The 22,493-nt window shown below is 31.6% G+C and overlaps 1 protein-coding gene across 2 annotated transcripts in view; it reads left to right on the top strand.

Annotated features, from left to right (window-relative positions):
- The first annotated feature begins 2,457 nt into the window (after positions 1-2,457).
- Positions 2,458-22,493, top strand: part of hth (Meis homeobox homothorax) — a 930,897-nt gene continuing 910,861 nt past the window's right edge. For both annotated transcript variants that reach the window (XM_085948514.1, XM_085948513.1), the window contains exon 1: positions 2,458-4,247. In XM_085948514.1, the coding sequence (XP_085804640.1) occupies positions 4,233-4,247 (15 nt within the window). In that variant the 5' untranslated portion in view covers positions 2,458-4,232. The remainder of the gene's footprint in view (positions 4,248-22,493) is intronic.

The following is a 22,493-nucleotide window of genomic DNA, read 5'->3' as shown; positions in this document are numbered from 1 at the left end:
TACCTAGAAGTCTGGAGCAGAGATCTTTTCGAAAACCTTGTGATTTGTACATTGGTACCTACTGTCCAGGGAACACAAAAATAATGCGAAGTGGGCTACCTTCTGGGTGTGTCTGTAAAAATGAATGAAATATGGTAAGTAGGTATAAACTTAAACACTTGTTAAAGAATATCTTATTTCCAATAGTTTAGGTACGTCTGTGTCATAAGATGGATTTATATTGGTAATATTTGAGGACACTCGGTGTCCTTTGTGTTTCTTGCAATGTATGCCCTGGTCGTCATCAAGTAGTAAACTGAGGCCGGCTTCAAAACCTTGGTCCAAGGCGACTGGCTTTTATATTTGTATCTTGTTAATGTCTGTTGTGTGGTACCACCGCGCTATATGACAGTTCGCCCCTTTTCAAAAAAAAAAATAATGGTTTGTAGATACCTAGCCCAATGTGTACAGTTCGTGACGATTCGTGAAATCGGGCTCAATAATTATTCTCTGGCAAACTATTTGGTAGTTTTTTAACATAATTTACCTACCTACATTTTATTTATTATAAGTAGATATTTACTGTAGATACCTACCTAATCGTATCTATCCTAAAGGGAGGCTGTTTTGTAGAGGTTACATTAAGTAAACAGAAAGGTACTTAAGTACCTAGTAATAATTAGGTAAGTCCTAACTGTTACAGAAAGTCAAATTTTACTTAAAAATAGGAATAATTGGCATATTATGTAGTATGCAGTTAACTAACTAAATAAATACAATATTTTGAAAACTAGATATAAATTAAGTTAGTCAAACTTCACATATTTGTATTGTAATGCTGTGGTGGATTTTAGCAGTTAGATGCCCACTTTTGTAGTAGATACCTCCTCTCAAATATTATAGCTCATAATAATGTACCTAACTACCTACTTAGGTAGGTACCTATATAAAATGGTAATGACACGATATAATGTATCTCATTGATATTAAATTATAAAAGTAAGTACCTAATACCTATTTTGAACTAAAATAAGTTACTTAGGTAGGTAACATATAAAATTGGATTTTTTTAATAGCCTTAGAATCATTGAAATCAAACGTTCTCTGGGAAAGTCTCTGGTTATAAAGCTGTTCTCCTTGCTAAGTCGATTTTGGAAAAGAACTTTTTTTGATGTTTGATAATATTTTCTAAATTATTATACATAAGCAGGTACTGCTACGCGCTACGGGAATGACTGTGTGCTTAATATTTTTTGAAATAGTTGATTTTGAATAGGTAGGTACCCCTTATTTGGCATGGCGACTTGCTACGGCCGTTTTTTTTTTTAAATAAATATCTATAAGTAGGTATGCACCTATGATCGTTTAAGTTTATAGGTATGTACCCAATGTATCTACATAATATTCAGTTTTACCTCTAGATAGTTTCCAACTCTACAGAATGAAAAAAAAAACAATAGTGTCTTTATAATTAATACACCTACTTACTTTTGTTAGATGCATAGATTTATTTAGGTACTAACAGTTATAACGTAATATTAGTCGCTGGAACATTTTTAAACTGTGTAATCATTGCCATATCAAGCAATAATAACTTCATATATTGGAATACAGATGTACCTACCTACCTACGGCCGCATTCAAATTTACCATACATAAGACGACAGTTAACCATTACCTAGCTTACTTAACATACATCCATAAACCTTAGTAGATACCTATTCACATTAGGTTGCATGATTGCAATCATGGAATCAATACCGAATTGAATTGAATCATAAACCTAGCTATAGGTAATATCTATATTAAATTTTAATGTATAAGTAAAGTAGGTACCTAAGTAGGTATACTTATTAGTTCTTTTTTTTTCTTTATCCAGTAGTTATAAATACTTCATTATGTAGGTCGGAAATTTTAGTATTTAAATATTCTAAAGCCAATGTTTTATAAAAAAACACGGTCTCTTTTGGCCATTTCTGATTTATTTCTATACTTGTTTAAAGCATTGTTTCACTAAGAATAAATACATAAAGAATCAAAAAAATAGAGACTACATTTATGTGTTACTTTTGCTTTCACAATTTTGAATAATTTATATAGAGAAAAAAATAGTTAACATATAGGTAGGTGTCTACGCCACTGGTTTTCAAGGGCGGCTATTATAATATATGGCGACACACAGCCACCTGTTAAAACTATAAATGCACCAAAATCAGTGCTATACCGGCATATTATTGACTGGAAGATTTATTTTATATAAAATAATAAAATGGATTAATATTCTCATAGTACACCACACATACACAGACACATTTGCACAAAATAATCCGTCCGTCCGCGTCGACCGCAGCGCTACGGCCGACTGAGGAACTGTCCTCCGGTTGGGCGTTTCCAATACCGGCCGCCCATTGGTCGGTTCGGTCCGCCGGCCCCGCCCCCGAGTCGCTGGGCCGGCCCCCGAGCGTCTCGCCTACCGCCAGTACACACACGACCGCCAAGCGCGTTGGGCTGGCATCGTGTGCACGCGCCGTGCGTACACAAATCTATCGTCGAGTGAAACAATCCTTCAAACACCGCACGAACACTACTGACAGAACACACCGCGACGGGTCCGTTCTATTCTATGCACCATTTTCCACTACCTGTCAAAAAACGTTCGAAATTCAAACGAAATAAATTCGCCGAACGTCACACCGGGGCGACCTCTCGTCCGCTGTGATATCACTCAATTTCGAACGACCGGCGAGTTTTCCGAGACTGAAAGTGCCTCGTGTTTATAATGTTATTTTTTGTTTGTATCAATCGTGTGTTCTATATTTGAATTCGGTGACAATTTTACTAACTCTTCCGGTGACGACGTGTGTGTGTGTATGTGTTTCTAGTTCGTTTGTTTTTTTTCTCTAATTCGCGCGGGAACTTTTTCTTCGTAGTTCGATTTTCAAAAAAAAAATACAAAAATAATTTGTGCAAAGTTTTGGGAGAGATAGAAAATAACCGTGTGCGCTTGGCCTATTGATTTTTATTGTATTTTTTTTAAATCGTGTTTTTTTGAGTGATCGTTCGGCCGCACAGCTGTTTGAACACATGATAATTTTACAAGTGTGCGGGTGAAATTATTTAATACTAGTTCGTCGGTAAAACATTAGGGAAACGAACAATTGAACCTGACATTTGCACTCGAGTCGGTTCAAGGGCAAGCCGTTATGTTCAAATTTCGATTACCGACGGTAAAGTTTTACCACGCGACAGCACCATTGCCAAGTTTCAATAACATGGCGTAAATTTGGAATGCATCCTCCCAAAAAATCAAGTCCAACCGGCGCTGCAACGAAGGCAGTGTTTGCACAATAAATAAAATGATACGAAATAGTACATAATAGTTATTAATTCTAACGTTAACTTGTCCCTTGTATACGCAGTACCAAGTGATCTTAGACATAATAATCAATACGACCCGTAGAATCATAAGCCAAACGTGATACGACAGATTTAAATTTCAAATAACACAAAAAAAAACGCGCGAAATCGGAATTCGACACACCCGGGATGTGTCGCCTGGCTCATCGATTGAAACTCAAATCACGGCCGCTAGTCGAAATCGACAAATACAAATAATAACAAGAATTTGCTGTGTGTTTTGATAACAATATGATTGAACCGAATCCGATAGCCGTCGCAGCTGTTTTTAAACCGGAATACAATAATAAATTCCACTAAACAAACAATCAGTATTCGATTACTAATAATTATACGATTATTATACAATTTATACAATATACTACAGAAGTGATCCATATCGAAATAGTGTATACCGAAAAAAGCCTACTGATTGATTATATTCATCATCTGTGATAAATTTGATGTATTATTGGCTTGTAAATCATCTTTAATACATACAGAAGTCAACAGATATGTGCTATTTAATATAAACAATTCAAACCAATCACAGTAATTGCTTTATATAAATCAAATTATAATATACCACTCAAAGCGTAATAATATAAATATTGTTTGATAACAAACATACGACACGGTGTTCCGACTCTCGATTGTTTAAAGTTTAAATGTTTATATTTTGTTTTCGTCCCGCGGTTTTTGAATAATACGTTTTTCGTCCGGAGTGTTTGGTGTGAAGTGTTTTATAAATACAGGGTGGGACTCTCTGATTGAGAGGGAGTTCGATAAGTTATTGTTTGATTCAGTGTCCCGACGTGGCCAGCGAGGCGGCCCTGCCCGCCGCGGCGAGAGCTCTAATGGCTCAGCCGAGGGTATGTACTGATTTTTGTCATAAACTACTGTACGAAAGGAAAAGGGAGATAATTCTAAAAAGTGAGTTAAATATGACAAATTAATCGTAGAGAAAATGGAGGAATTGAATTAGGAATTTTCATTAAAGTTCTCATACAAATTCAATCTTCTCCTGAAAAGTAGTGATCTTTGATTTAGACTTATTTCGTTTTCCTTTCGTATATCCACAGCATAAATATCCTAGTTTTAAGAAGTGAAAATTGTGTGAAAAGTGATATCAAACAAGTGCTCAACAACGATAATTTTAAATATAGCTTGTGAACAGTTTAGACCAGATCCTAATGCATAGTCATAAAAGTTTCGATTAACTTTACGCCGCCAAAAAAGACAATATACGAAGTGATTATTATTATTAGAATGTCTTGGTTAAGACTGACTTAAAGTGTCGATCCCTGCATTTGCCCTTTCGACTTTTTTAGACGTTAGACGTTATAAAATTACAGGTAGACATTATAATAATAACCAAATAGTCTGACAATCCCGCCGCGTTCGTACTACAGTGGCTAAGACTTGACATAAGCAACTAAAATATGCCTGAGCAAGTTTTTGATGCGTATTGTTATTCTTTTCGTTTGTCTAAATAGGTACAACAACATTAATTTTCCTGAAATGGAAATGGGTATTTATTACAGATCGGTAAAATAGCATTGGCGAGCATAGTCGATGTTCAACAACTAAATAATAACTCTTCTCTACGTATGATGACGTAGGATTTCAGCCGTCTAAAAAACTCAGTTGGTAGCCATTCCTAATAATAATCTAACATAATATACAGCTTTCGTAGCAGTAGGTCATGAATTTTAGACCTCTGAGATAATATGGCAAATTATTTAAACATAATTATTATCTATTGGTATATAAACAAGCCGGCTCATGAGCCTATATATAGTTCTTGGTAGGTATTATTAAATTATTTAAATTGTGAAAATGTTAGGAAATACTAATTTATATGATAATACTATAATATAAAGGTTTTAAAGGTTAGTCCAGACTCCTGGTTAACTAACGGAATGTGCAATTAAAATATTAATAAAATTTCGAATGTAACTAAATGAATATACCTACCTACAAGTAAATTACAAATTTCTCTTTAGAGGTAGTTTTATCGACAAGACAATTTTTAGATTTATAGATGTTACTGATTCGCCCAGTGTCTGCTCTGGACCTTTCATTTCTTAAATAAAAAAATAAAAACAAATCATAATTTTTATGCCGATGCGAGACTGAATCCGCACCGACGGGTTTGTATTCTAGCACTACTCCACTGTGGAGATAAATGTGTACTTATATTTGGGTACCTTCACATAAATTCGGATGAGAACAAGATTTTAGTGTCATTTTGAAAGCACAGGTATAAAATAAACTTTTTACTTCTTTTAGTCCAATCTGTTATGAGAGCGCGGACAGGTAGGCTATATTGTCTAAAATAACTTAGGTACATACCTACTTCTATGTCCCATGCTCGGGGACACGCAGCATCTTTGAAAATTCGAAAGGCTTTTAAATTTCATTCTTTGTTTTGTTTCACTAAATAACCAGGGACAGAAATTTAAAAAAAAACTTGGGATACCTGGGTAGATAATATTATATTGATACATTGACAACTGACGAGCGTCTCATAAATCAGGTAGATAGGTACTCAGTACTTGCTCTTTTATATTAGTAGGTATGGTTAATGAAATGAATATCTTCTGACTATTTTATAACTCGGTGAACATCAAAATCCACAAGCACAAATAAGATTTAGGTACCTACTCATTTTGTAGATATACTTATATTATTTTAGTATCTCTCAGTAGGTGAGAAGGTACCCAGTAGTTAAAAATCAAAGCTTTTAGTTGTACAATCCAATAAACCAAAAATTGGTTATCTTTGATTTCATAGCATAACAGTTTACGCAGCGGGATAAAAATTATGTGAAATAACCAATAAAATCAATCGCAAAATAAAATTAAGTACTTACGATTATACTGCCAAGTAATACCTACATGGGTAAAATAACATTACCTAATATTATTAGAAGACGAAAAAAAATACGATTCAAATTTTCAGAATTAAATTTAGCCTAATAGATAGATTATACTGATTATAGCAGTGGCGAAGGGTGACTTTTGGGAAGAGGTAGGCTGTAGAGATCAGAGAAAAATAGCACACTTGTAAGGTATACTTACAGGAAATAAGAAGATAATACTTACGATATTAGTACTGATGAATAATAATATGTGCACACTAATGACAACGACACACTGAATCGTTGAAATTTCAATAGCTCACCGACGGTATAAAATTGAGCGATGAGTTTAAATTATGTATTTTCATAAACATTCATACACGTAACATACGCCCAAAAATATATCATTGGTGGCTTTGAAAAAAGCCGTTGTTGTCATTTTGCCATTCAAAACACTTCAAGATATTTCAGTAGGTAATTAATATAAAGACTTACTATATGATCATTTGTACTCTAAGTCAATTCGTCTGTTTTTCTGCAGATTTTTTTTTAAAACATCAAAACAACAATAGCTATAATTGAAAGATTCGATAATCTAGTTTGATTTTGAGTATTTCGACAATATGTGTGGACACATAAACGTCAAACTCGAAAACGATATTTTTAAAATTTGATCCGTACCACAACAATGACCAATTTTAATTGGAAAACTAGACATTTTTACAAATAATTTGTATTTAAAGCACTGACGAATGACTTAGGGTACAAAAAAAGATAATCTATCCACATTCAGAACACAATAAATCACTGAATTGTCTCACAAAATAAAACTATACCACCATGTTTTGAACAATAATCTGACTGAATTAAAACGATATAAATTATGTTTATCTATGACTGAACTAATCTAAATAATTATCACGACTTACAATTATTTGTTATTTTTAAAAACAATTAATAATTATATCTGATTGAACCCAATAGACATTATTTTTTTTAAATCATCTTATTTATTTATTATTTGCTTAAAGCGGCAGGCATAGACAATAAACTTTGCAAAAAGAGTTGGAAGCGGGTCTCTCGAGCGCTTCCAAAACGCGACAAAATTTGTAGACTTGCTTGAAGAGATGAGTCATCATAACTATAGAAAACAATTTTCGATTATGATGTCAATAATCGTCATTCAAAGAACAAAAACAGATGTCGCTACTCGCTTGTAATTTTTTGTTTGATTCTAAACTTGACTAATTTAAACAGTCGGGTCAATCTACATTCAAATTCACACAATAGATGACTCTTAATATTTTAAAATATTCCATATTTTTATTTATGTATATTGTTATTTAAATTTGAAATAAATACTTGAAGATATAGTTTTCTTAGAAGGTAGGCTTTAAATAATCGCTTAGTATGGAGCCTTCGCCACTGGATTATAGAGACTATAGACAGAGTATAGATAGATAGGCCAATATAAATATTTGTTAAGTAGTTCATCACTGACAAAATTTTAAACTAAAATCACAACTGTCCAAGAAATCTGTCAAACAATTACTGTGTGGCAACTAAATGGTCAAAGATTAGAATGTTTATATTTTTTGCATAAGAAGGTGATGTGACCTATTAGGTACCTACTGTATACATTTAATATTTCTCGACGGCAACATCTAATCAATGGATTCAGTGCTTACTCTGTGGTTATACTTATTATAATATTCAGTATTTTAAATGTTGTTATTATATGAACCAAGCATACCTACTTATATTATAATAAAATAATACATACTTAACACAAATTTGTGTAATTTTGGTGCTTCATATTTTATAAATCGGTTTAATTTAAGTAGCCGTAGGTAGTGAGTACCTAGTCCAATGCGTAAGGTACTTGCGTTTCATACAGTGGTTCCAGATTCACTACCCGGTGAAGTCACAATACCTACATCCATGTAATTTTCTCAAGTCTCAAGAGTGTTCCGTACCTAATTATTTCACTGCTGCTACTACACTACCTGCGTAATTAGGCCTCGCGGCCTGTTGTAGTGGTAAATAAAAATTACCTCTACCGACATCGCATATTATATTTTGTGTCCTATCTTCAAACAGTTTAAATTTGATTAATCCAATACTAATAAAGATTATAACTGTTGACGATATTTACACTAAATTGATACAAAATATTAATAAATCCCATACATCACAGTCTATTATAAATTATTAGTATTTTATGGTAAGTACCATATTGAAATGTCAATAAAAAGGTAGTTTGAAAAGCATTTACCTATTTACAGCACATAGTCTGGGGTCATGTGATATAATATACTTGAAAGGTAAAATCAAAATAATAAACGTCCAATCATCGTTTATGTAAAAAGAATGCATAATATTATATTATGCCTCATACATAATGCAACCCAGCCGCTGCGGCTAGACCCGATTCCAAGCCACTTACGAATTACCTAGTGAGCGTATCTGCTAAAACCTAAGTGGTTTTTAATGTTAATAAACATTAAAGATACTATTATAAATAAAATGTCAGGGTTTAGTTGCGTTTATAAACGAATACTAGTAATAATAGTTCTATTATCCGTAGGTGTTATCTTTGACCAAAGCTGACCTTACGTTTTATAACATAGTGCCTTAGCGGTGAAACTGAGGTATTTTTGCAAAAACGTCCACAGTAAAATTGATTAAACTTTTCACACTACGGTAAAGATATTGTCATTATCTTATATTGGTTTAAATTTTAAATGGTCAAAAGAAAATGGATATCTATTATTAGATAATAATATATTGTAAGTATTATGCAGAAAATAAATTTATAAATATGTATACTAGGGTCCTACGTAGCCTGTTCTGCCGTCGGTGTTCAGTATCGAAATCATTTCCAAATTTAATTTTGATACTTACCTAAGTAAAAAATAAAGATTTCAGAAGACTTCTAAGCAGTGCATATGTAGGTATATGCCAATATAGAGCCGACGTTATACATATTATTGACAGTTGTTTTAAGGAGGAATGGTTGTTAACCATGGGGGCTTTGCATACTGGCTAAACGAACGTTGAAATATAATGTAAAATAAAATATTTTTTAAAGTCTGAAATATGTATTTGTTTCTAAAATGTAACTTACAATACTTATTTCTAAAAAATCTAAACGCGAATAATATTTTAATGCTTAGGTATAATATAATTATTATAACTGCATAATACAGACACTGTGTTCTTATCCGCCGGATGTAGACCCTACCTTACTATGTAGTTGCTAGTACTAGTATAAGAGAAATACAATAATTAAACAAAACCTACAGCCAGTCAGTCACTCATACAAAATGTTATCTAATGATTTACCTAATTGGTCAATAATTACGTAAATAATATATAAATAAGTATTAGACTAAACTTATATTTTTCCCCAAAGTTGAAGTAGGTACCTATTGTAGACCGATCTATGGATTAAATTTAATTAAATCAACATCAGCCTGCCTCAAATCACTGCTCGATGAAGGTCTCCTTAGCGTCTCTCCAATATTCTCTAATATATCAGTAATTCCGCCGAACGTTGATATTTTGTCAATCCTGCGTAGGTTGGGGCGGCATTTCGGTCGACTTATATCCCTCGGGATGTATCCTAATATTGTGATGATATTTTTTAATAGTGTTAGGTTGGTATCCGTTACTATTTTTTTTAAATAAATAAAAATATGAAAATATACTAAACAGGTCTTTGTAAAATCGATTAATGTGGGCACTTTCTTATAAATAGCTTGAGATTTTAGCTAATTGTCACTTTGCATGTCAAATTTGAAATGTTTTGATATTAGCAAGACGCCAAATTGCTATAATAAATAAAATCGAAATGAATTTCGATTTAAAGTGGACATCGTTAGGTTTTATCTTGACCGGAGTAAATAACCAGAATGATACTTATAACTAAAATAATGTAGGTATATAAATTTAAGTAAGTAGCCATTTATTTAAAATCTAAGTTAAAAGTTCTTTAGGTGGTAGGTAGTAATAAACCGCCTACTGTGTCCAGACAAAAAAATACATTATGGAAAAATACACAATTTTTATACTCACCAGGTATCATAACAAAATAAATAGGTATTTTCAACATTGATTTTAAAATAAATTGTTTTATGTATACCTTTTAATATAAAGATATTATGTAAGTATAACTGTCACTTTGATTCATGAAAGCTTAATTTCATTTCAAATCTTTACATCTTAAAAAATAATAAGTAAAATTTTGGCAAAAATTAAACTATGTCATCCAAAGCAAATTAACACTAAATTTTATGCATTTAGGTAAGTACGGCAAAAAGTTATTTATAACGTTTTATTAGCAGATGTTTTTGCGTAGTATGTATATATGTGAAAGCTTTCAATGTTCAAATTAAATATTTGACGAATAGGTAGTTACGATATATTGATCATTGCAGAACTGATTAAAAAATATCAATACAATATTGGACAGACAGTTCAACTATTGTAATTGTATTTATGTTAATAATTTATTTCAAAAGCTTCTTGCGATGATAGCAAGTTTATTGATTTGACTCATTTGACAAATACATAATATATTATAAAAACATGCAAGTTTATATTACCTACACCTATAGAAGGTATCCCAGTTATAACTTCTTGTAGGTGCGATTTATTAATTTCAAAAACTTCAACCGATTGATAAAATAGGTGACGCCTACCACTGGTGGTAGATAGATACTTTTAAAGTCATTTTCTCCTAAAAATATTAGAAAAGTGTTATGAATTATGAACGAATTATGTCGAGAATATGGAATTGGCCTCAAGTACCTACATCGACTAAGTTTCATTTGGTGTAGGTACTTATAATAGGTATTTATTTACTTTCTTGACTTTCTTATCCTACCTATATTATATTTTTACCCGGAAAATTGTTAGATATTAATACATATTTATTATTCACCGCTATTCAAGACTTAGGTTTTGCTTTTCGGTATTTTCGGATATCTGCATACACCCTTTGAGAATTGAAATACAATGACTTCGTGATAAAGTATTTACCTACAAAAATATTTAAGTGCACAAATTTATTTAATATGTACCTAATATATACCTATAATGTCAATGAATTTAAAAAAAAAACACTCATTTGAAAGGCCATTAAAACTTTTTTGTTTCTTAAATAAGACTTTCATTGTTACGTTAGGTTAGGTTAGGTATCACCACCAACCTGTATGTCTCCATATTTCTGAGTTATTGCATTATACTCATGGGTTATTCTGAATTCATTCTCTTCACAATGTCATCTGCAATGAGCCCAAGAAGTCAGGGATAGAAGAAGATAAATATAAAATAATGCACAGTGGTATCCTAAACATTCATTACAATATCACACCAGTCTACTCATTTAGATAGTTGGGTGTCAACTGTTCTCGTTGACGAACGGTTTCTTGGCGTGTACTTAATGCAAATGAATTAAAACTGACATATTCGCAAAATACTTAGGGTAGCATAAATACCTATCTAACCAAAACATAATAGCCGTAAAAACTGTTCTGTTCTTTCATTGTTGGAACTATTGGCTTCACAATACAATATTCTATCGCGAGTCGAGTTACCTGTGTTGTCGAAACAACGCCTAAAAGTTGGCCCAGTGTATTTGGCCGAAACGGAAAATCGATTTTGATAATAATGTACAAGTGATGTATAAATTTTTGAAATTGATAATGCTCGGAGTTGGTTGACCCGTCGGATTTCAGCCGAGTCATCCCCGGATGATTAATTTTGTTGCCTCACAATAACACACCCCCCCAGCGCGACGGCTGCCGTGCGCCCTTGGTAGATAAATGCACAGTTTTATGAAAAATAATAGGTACTATTTTCAATGAATTCGACATTGTTAAAATAAAGCGGTGTTTTTATATAGATTACAAGACATTATTTACAAAATAATAATTCCATACGTAGGTTGGTAGGTATATGTTATTATAATCAAACTAGTAACCGTCTAAATATTTTTTCATGTTACTTTCTTCTTATGACTTCTTATTTCGACAGTTATGTCTATGTACCTACCTTTCTATATATTTACATAATATCTGCTTCTTCACCGCTATATGTATTTACATACTTCAAAAAGTATCTGTGTCCCTTCTAAATCATAATTCATTAATTATAATAACATATTAAATTTTGGTGTACTAAATCCAAACTTTATCATTATTTCATACTAGGACACATTCATTAGAAGGTTTTCTTTTTCGAGCGCAGGAATAGGTACCTATAGTTTTTGGTTGCTTTATAATTATTTACTAGTATAGGTGTTGTGATTATTTATTTTCTTTCACTCTACATACCTATCTATCTCGTCTCTTATTGATCGTTCCATCACAGTCGAGAATCATGACCACCATGAAATTCAGTGAACTTCTGGGAAACAAAGACTCTCCACACATCTCAGTCCTCAGCTTCTTTACGTATATTCATTCGGCAACAATTTTTTTTAAAGAAATAAGTATATTAGGCGATATTATCTTGTGTTGTACTTGTACCTATATAGTATTATGATATAACTGAGAATTTTAATAGCGGAACGTACAAATGAATAATAAAAGTTGAAATACTTACCTACGTTAAAGGATTTTCTAGGACCACGGAATTACAAAAATATTTTGTGATAGACAGTGATATTTATTTATTGTATTGCATTTAATAATCGCCATATATTAAGATGGAATATGATAGTTAGTTGTGACATCTAGTAATAGAATTACGATAGTTACGTACAATTAAATACAATACACTGAAGAATTATCATTGACACAGCATAACAAGAAAATAATATAATTCCAGACGATTTTAATTATATAGTACTAAGTACTTATATAAAATGTAATCATTATAACTAAATAAAGATTAAGTAAGTATCTAGGTACTAAAGATTGTTAATTGTAAAGATGTGTGTGATCAATATAGTATTTACATAATATCGAGTAAAACGCATTTGTATTTTAAACAAAAGTAATGTGTTTTATTAAAATATTTATTTGAATTACTTAAATACAAGATTCTAAAAATAGCCTCTGCTCATCTATTGTACCTATTAGCTATCTATAATTTCGTTTTATTATTCCTTAACCAAATACATTAATGCCTATCTGCCAATAGTGGGCATAATTCAGTGTAACTTGAAACAGAATAGGTATAATATAATACTTATTATTATAATTTAACAATGACCAGGACCGGTTTCATCTGCTTCCACGGAAGATTTTAAATTGATACATAAAACACATTCTTAAAGCTTATATTTTATTCTAAAGATAAAAAAACTATTGAATATAGGTATACACAATTTAAATGCTAATTCTAAAAACTTCTTTTCCAACTGGTCTTATTGTGTAATATAAAATAATATTTGGTATGCAAAGTTATTAAATTGATAACAACAAGAATATTGATAGTTAAAGCAATGCCATTAAAGTAACTTATTAGGTTAGTTGCACTATTTTATGAAGATTGCAAATTAATACTTACTCCTATATAGGTTAGGTATATTTATGTAGATTCTATCTATCGACTGGTAACTAAGTAGTGGAAAATTTTTGTACTCTTGTTAAACTTATTACGGCAGCCAATGCATTATCGTAATAATTTTTACTATCAAATGAAGATCGTATTATGAGTCATGTAGATATTTAGTGATTTCTACCAATCCATCATTGTCATTACTTGCGTTTTTATTTTTACTTATACATAATATGTAATAAAATACCAATTATAAAATATGATAAGTAGGTACGCCTATTTGAATAGTTATATACTTTACAGCATGCAATAACTTTATTATGTAGGTACACCTATGTCGATTATTAGATGGATACCTACATAATTATTAGATATCGATTTAAATATTGTTAAAGTTATATTCGAAATAGTGGTACAATCAATAGTTACAGTTGCGGTTATAAGTACCTAAATACCTTTATTAGATTAAGTAAACAGTTAATTTTATATTATTATAAAATTTGCTGGTATTGACAAGATAAACCCTGATACTTCCTTCCTTTCAACAAATGGACGGTATTGTTATAAAAATATGTATAAATCCTAATACCCGCTATATAAATATACACACGCCCTGTTCGATCCTAGGACGATAATAAGAGCCTCCACCGAGTGGAAGTTGCAAACAGATTTTTGTTTTTACGAGAAATGAATATTAGCCACTTGCTCAACCCCGTGCTCTGGGTCGAAATACACAGTATAAAAACAGGATTCGAACCCGTCGATTTGTACCGAAATCAAAATATTCACATTCATATATCTGCCTAACAAGACTGCGTCAATTATAGATACCTATCTAGTCAAATACTCCAGACATAAAAAAAATGAGTACATATTAGTCAAAAGAGTTAAGTATATAGACATTTTATGGTCACAATAAATGATACTTCAATGTTTTAACTTAGTACTAGGTACAGAATAATCGTTTTTCAAATACAAATTCAACCACACTGTAAATGAAATGTGTAACACAATATTGAGAACCTGTAGGTAATGCACACTCTGACTAGTCGTATACCTATCTAGTTATAATCCAAACGGTAATTTAGGTGCCTATCTACGTTCTTGTTTCAAGTTTGGGAAACACTGATTGTATACCCCGGTCTAGTTTTAATTCTTGATAATCAATCGATTAATGATGGTTGCTATATACAGGTAACTTTCGGGAGTTTTTGATGTGGTAATAAACAGTGATATTTTATGTAAACATATTCGTGATACAGTAAAATCTAAAACCAACAGCAAAATGTTGCCTTGATGCTTTGGAATCCCGGCACAAACAAAACTTAGGCATGTAGTAATAATGTAGATGTAAATACGTATTCGTCCGTCGAACAAATAGTAGTTAAATAATTACCACCACGCAGTCACTTACACAAGTCGAGAGATCAATAAAACAGGTATCGAAATGCCTTTCATAGCAATCAAACCATTTTACGATTTGAAACAAATTCTCTGTCAGTTTGCCGGTACTAAATTTACGTGACCGAGCCGTATGGCTACGTGGCTCTACGGCGTGCCAGGGGCGCCCATAAATCACAAATTTGGGAGGGTCCTGTTGGATGTGTGCAATTTTTTTAATAACCCCATAAATTTATGGACTGGCTCACGACGTCTCGCGTTCTAGAAAGGCCGATTGTTGTGTGTGGTTCTCGTAATAATTGGACCTTGTCAAGGTGTGTTTTCTCTATTTTGATTTCGATAGCAGAACTATATTGTGGCCAGGTATTTTAAAAGCGCCTTTTTAAATGAAATGCGGTAAAGATGTGCAAGCTGCGTACCTATACATATGTCTTTATTCATCACTAGTCCAATCCCACTGTCTGTATAAAATTCACATTTTTTTCCAATTGATTTGTGCAATAATTGGGTCACGGTATGTGTCCAATAGCAATCAACCGATTCACGGAAAATATCTGATGTTAGGCTACACATTTATCAGTAATAAAGCAGATTGTGAATTATTAGTAGCCATCTAACGTATCTACATATCAGTAAATAAGGCAGCCCTTGTAGTCGAATGTGTAAGACATTGGCTTCATACCCAAGGCTTCGGGTTCGAATCTCGATGAGATCAGAATTCATCCGTGTGAGCATGTTAAAACCTGGGTATTTCTGTGATTGTTTCACTGATACTATTACAATACCGACATCCTCATGTGATGTTGTTGTTTTAAAATTAAAAATGAAGAAAAATATAAGTACTGGTTCTTTACACCATAGTCAACGTATGTGTTTATGTGATATATTATCATTATCCTCATCAACAGAGGTCAATCCACTACTGGATGGAGATCAGTTACATCAATTTCCGAGGGATGATTTTTGTACTCATTCTAATACCCGTGTTTTAATAGGTTTATATCAAACGTATATTTTCAGGCTGACTTTTAGATGATCTATGTATGATTCTCCTCTTTCTAAATTCTAAACGTACAAGCCACTGCAATCACTTATACCCAATAGGTATATCGTGAACTTTAGTCTTATTTGTGTATGTGTAGATAGGTATTTTCTGATATCAATAAACAAACGATTCAATTGATTTTGCATAGCTATTTGACTACATTATAATAGAGGCAACTAATATCTACCTAGGTGCGTAACGAATACCTATATTTTCTACATGGAAAGGTAGCTTTACTTGGTTCTGTTACTTACTATACGTATGTACAAATACACTCAACTTTCAAAAGCTCACAATAATGATGTGAATACCTACCTTCCTCTACGTATATTGTAACGATTTAGAAATGAATAAAAATAATATAAGTATCCTTATTTCAAACATGCTATGATGGATGATTGTCATTAAATAAAAAAAAAACGTAATGGTGTCTTAATAAAACTACATAAGAATAATTGATATAATATACATTGGAACCGAATATTATTTCATACCCTCTTAGAAGCTAAAACACTATTGGTTTGTTTTATATTTATATCGAGTGTTCAAATTCCATGGATGAATCAAATTCGCGTGTGGTTTTTTTGTCGATTAATATGTGTGATACGTTGAGTGATTGATGGGTTTCAACCAATTCTTGTAAAAAGTCTACGAAGGTACTCCTACCTCCAGAATGTCTAATAATTCTATATTGCTCCGGCTTAGAGCAAAATAGTGATTTACTGAGTAAATAAATGCTTTTAGACAGCTTTTATATACAAAACTTTTAATGTTTTTGATTATCATTTTCGTATACTTATATAATATTACTATCTATTCTCTCTCTCTCTCTCGTCATACAATTTTCATGATATAATACTAGTTATTCATTGCTTATTTTTATATGAATGCCGTCTAACGGTACCTATGTGAATGATAATTACATTAGATAAACTATTTGCATAGTTTTGAACAGGGAACAGTCTGTTATGTGGTCCAGAGCTTTTGTTTAGCGACAATCGATTCTGTCTCCTATATTCAGAACAGTTCTGTTTTAATACCATAATACTTACCTATCTATAGAAACTATATACGAACGATTTTGACAAGTATAATATATTTAGTTGGTACCTATGAATATTTACGTGATTAAGTACTTAGATATTTAAATTATTTAATTCAATATTTTTGTTAACTTAACCGACTGACAAAATAATGCTGAATGGTGGTTGGGGATGGCTCGCCCAATTTTAATTTTAATGTTCCAAAATTGCACCCGCATGATTTACCGATTTGTAAGATCAATTAAAGGCATTTCCACTTACGAAAGCTCATCCATTGGTGCTTTTACAATTAGAAGCTCTGCGGGAAGCTTTAAGCTCATCGCTAGATTATTGTTTTGTACAGGCATTCAAGCTAGGTATAATATCTTACATTGACATATTATATTAATTAATGTATTTACTATGAACTTATACTCTTTACAGTGAGTGCTAGTTAGTTGCGACGACACGATACTAAACTACATATTATTTGACTTTTTATATTTATTCGTAAAAATAATTTTAATTCGTGAATTTTCTATATATTTAACTTACGTAAACACCGAAACCGTTTGATTCTATGACATTATTGAGTCTGTAATCGTATTTTTATTAACGTTACTACAATACGTGATTAGCGCCGCGTTTTGGAGAAATAAGAAAATTTCTAGTTATTATAAATACGTACATCCTACTATAAATGCTGCAGTTGTATTATAACTTATATTCTTTATCCTATATTAATCATTGTCATCGATTAGTACTTACGTACCTATTGGTATTCTTTTCGTTAGTTGTGATCGTATACCGCCGTCCAACAGGCAGTCATTGTCACTGGGGTATCTATATCGCATTTAATAAAATACATAAGTACATAAGTAATATATTGTTAATAAAGATTGTTATTAGATAAAGTGAAATTGTGTTTTTGACCTAGCTGACTTTTGTGATGTAAATTACCTATGTGAAAATAATGTCTCAATCTCCAATCCGACGGGGATGTTTTCGAAGGCTTTTATACCTAGATAGTATATTTCGATACAGCTCTTGTTTTTAGACAGGTAGGATAGTTATTGTTGAAACACCTTTCCGCCGTCGGAAAATTTAATGTTATTTAGTAATAGATTCTGACCCATACTGGTATTTTTATCTAAAATATATAAGTATTAATAAGTATAACATTTTTATGGTTTTTGACTTTTAAAATTATGATACATACTTACCTATCTCCGTTGTATTATGTAAAATTACAATTTTTTAAATTGTGTTTTGATCTGTCAATAATTCAAAGTGTAATTAAATTATTCAGCTATATTCGTTGGAATACCTATACGTGTTAAATTTAACTAAAATATATTATAATACAACTTCAATAAATTCTTTTTATTTAATTCAGTGGTTATGTAGGTATATTGTGATGCGTTTTGTAATCTCAAAATTAAATACTTGAACCTATTCACCGATAAATAATTGTACAACCTTCCGTCAACAATAATATTCACTGCCTTTTTGGAAAATGTCATGTAATTGTGTGATCAGTAGTGACACCTCCCATTCCTGTGTTCACACTTTTTTTTAATATTACGTAGATACGTACATTTTAGGTACAATGTAATAATAACAGTGAGACCAGTTAATTGATAGCGTGGTCAGATGCACGCGGCAAAGAGTCACAAGCTTTTTATAAAAGAATTACATATTTGTACCTATGTATATAATATTATATTATGGTTCTTGTCTATTTAGTGGAAGTCAGCGGCAAACAAAATTTTGAAAATAGCTGATATACTGGATTATTTGTTAGGTTAGGTTAAGTTATCGTTTTTGAATTCATGAATTTTATTGTCGCTGTTCCCGCATTGCTTTCAATAAACAGACTTATACCTTATTTAAGTATTACTAGGACATTCTAAAACAATAATTGTGTGTAAACGACATTTTTTCAACATAAATTACGTTAATAATATGGATAGGACCTTAAATGAGTGTCTTTTTATAATCTGTTGTGTAAAATACAGACAGCATTGCATGTCGTTCATAAATAATAAATTATAATATATTGTCGAAAAAAGCATTTACTAATAATAATCAAATATTTTGAACATAATATTTGTGATTAAAAAGATAACACCTAGTTTTGATATATAAGATTCCCTCACTATTTTTAAACATTTTATTACCATATTAATTAATGCCTTATAAAATACATGGACACGTGGATTGTTCTTAACTCATTTATTCTGCATTGATTTATGTCGCATCTTAATAACTTTTCGTTCGAATTAAACAATAATAAATTAATATAGTCATGTTATTTTCCCGAAACGTCCGCAAAATAACAAGTCTCGTGTAAAATATGCATGGGAACTTTTGATAAACCGGTTGCCAGAGTAGAAATGCTCGTCCAAAATTATGGATTTTATTCTAATTATGGAGATATTAGATGCTTTCTGACACCAGGTATCCTGCCTAATTGTCTTTAGTATTGACAGCAGAATAATTTTAATTTTAGCATTAATTATTGAAGGGACCTTGGGGTAATAATAATATATTTAACCATAGTAAAATAGATAATTATATAATGTCAAATACAGAAATCAAAATGTTGAACATAGAATACCTAACGGGTGTGGAATAACAGGCAACCGATCTCGAGTGTGGAAGAATATTGGATAAATTTAAACACGTGTCAAAAATACGTCATTCTAAGCTTCTTCTTCGTTCTGAAGACTGCTCTCGGTTTATGCACTGACGCTCATTCAGTATTGGTGTATTTAAAGGTTGCAACATACACTATTGCACGCCTATAATGTGTGTTCATTTTCGTAGTACATTCAAAACCCTGCTTCAAAATGTAGTGTATTGAGGTATAGCCTATCTACATTATATTTATTAATCTGTCCTGTGCACGGCCATTTTAATTTCTCGTGTACAAACTATGGCCTTATGTACTTACTCTAATCATTAGCGTGACGTTTTTTTCCATTTTTGAACTCATTTAAATGGTTGTTCTAAGGATTTCCAGTGTTTAACAGATTACAATATCCTAAATATTTCTTCGTCATAGATGAGGGTTATTTGGTTGCCGCATTAGTATAAAATAATTGTGACTCACAATAATTATTATGTGGCATATTTTTTTTTATATATATCTATTATCAACTTCAAAATTTGACAGATGGCATTTACTGCAGTTTAAATCAGTCATAGGAAACCCACGACCCGCAGTCTTGATTTGGTCCTAGTACTGTTCCGTAAAATCATATAATATGTTTACCTATGTCTGGTTTAAATGCTATAGTTATACTTACTAGGTACATACAATAATACTGTTAACATCACATAATTAAAATTCGGTTAATCGGACTTGTAACTTGTATATAGTATCTAAAAGTGTATATAAACGTAATTAGGTGTGTATAATTTATAAACTGTAGACTTATCATACAAAGAACCCGCAGTCCCGACCAATTTGTCATTTTATCCCAGTTTATAGATGTCATAGTACTTATTTTCTGGTCCATACTCAAAATACTTATCGATAATTTGAGTTCTAAAACGTATTATAATATAATATAATCTAATTTTTACAACTATGTAAGTATATAAATAGATAATATAAATATTTAGCCTAGATTATGTATATATGACTTCATATCATTTCATGTGAATTGTGCATTTTTGTTTTTATAATGTCAGTCATCACCACCAGATAGTGCATAATAGAAGTTGACGATTTTTTTCTTTTTAACGTGAGTAGCCCTCGTGGTTTACTGCGTAAGGCACTGGGCTCTGAGGGCTCCAGATTCGACCCGGTGAGGACACATAATATATTTATGTGGTTTTCTCAAAGCCTTCATTACTACACTACTTACTGTCATTGGGCCTTACGAACTGTTATAGTGTCAGAAAGAATAATATATTATGTATCACGTAGATACTTGTTTGTTTTAATTAAGTTAAAATACTTAATAAATAAGTTTCAAAGCGTCTGAATGCACTTCTAAAATAGATCTGATTTCGATGTAGTTGGAGTAGTTAGACCAATCATAGATGTTTCAGTTCTTGTCTGTTTTGTTTGAAAATAGCCGATTTGTTAGGTTAGGTTATTATTCTTGAATTCACGAATTTTGCCTAAATCGGCTATGAAAATTGTCGCTGCTCCCGCCTGGCTTACAGTAAACAAACTTATAGCAATGTTTCTATTAATTTTTGTGTTTTTTTATTCAATAAACAATTCTTAATTTTTTAAAGTACATTGAGCAAGAACTATTGACATTGTACTCGAAGAATTCGAAACATTTTCAAATTCGGCACGAACGAGTTGATATTATTCAGAATTGATTTTTAGTGGCATGGTACTTTGATACTAAAATAATAATAACATAAAACTCGAGTTGTTGCACTTGGCGGGTTTTCGATATAACGATTTCCATAAGGAAGCCGGAATAATAAATCCACCCAGTTAAAATATGCGAAGATTGAGAGATATTGTACGTACCTGGTTATTAATTCTGTTTCATATATTATACTACATATTTTGAGAATTTTTTTCAATGACTGTAAAAAGCAATTAATATGTTTCTGTCGGGAAACAGTAATTTTAATGGCTCCTCGCGCTATTGTGAATATTTTCATAGATTTGAATGAGCAGATATCAGAGCGATAAACATTTTTGGAGAATTTTCATACATTTCTTATACATATCTATATGAATAAATGACAAGATACGACACAACGTGTATCTACCAATTACGTCGACGATATCCTTATCTATATACCTACTTATATAGACAGAGCCTACATATATGAAAGTAAAGCTTAAAACACGTTTACTTAAGCTTTCATTATTTGACAAATAAAATCGGAAAATAATATACAGAAAAAACCCATCTATCGCAGTCTTGGGCGGTGAGATTACTAATTCATTTAGAAATTTCCTAACGTCGCTATGTAGGTACCTGAGATGTCATTTCAAATTCCTCTCACATATTGGCGACCATATTTTAAATTTTAAATCAAGATATATTAACAATACTTCTCTGAATTTCTTTAAATTGTAGTTTTAAATCTCTTTTAATTAAATTAAAATTAATCTAAATACACAAGATTTAAGAATGTATGTACTTCAGGTCCCGCGTACCGTATAAAGGTATAAGTTTATACAATCTGTATAATTACTAGGAAAGGTGTACTTACATCATTATGATGCACTGTATTTTCGCAATGTAATAATTAATGACCAGGATCGGTTGTATTGGCATAAGTATATTATAAC

This window comes from Rhyacophila brunnea, unplaced genomic scaffold, assembly GCF_057557595.1.
Source record: "Rhyacophila brunnea isolate RB1 unplaced genomic scaffold, BYU_Rbru_1.0 scaffold_20, whole genome shotgun sequence".
Taxonomy (NCBI): domain Eukaryota; kingdom Metazoa; phylum Arthropoda; class Insecta; order Trichoptera; family Rhyacophilidae; genus Rhyacophila; species Rhyacophila brunnea.
The sequence above is the reverse complement of the archived record's forward strand: the minus strand, read 5'-3'. Positions and strand labels throughout refer to the sequence as shown.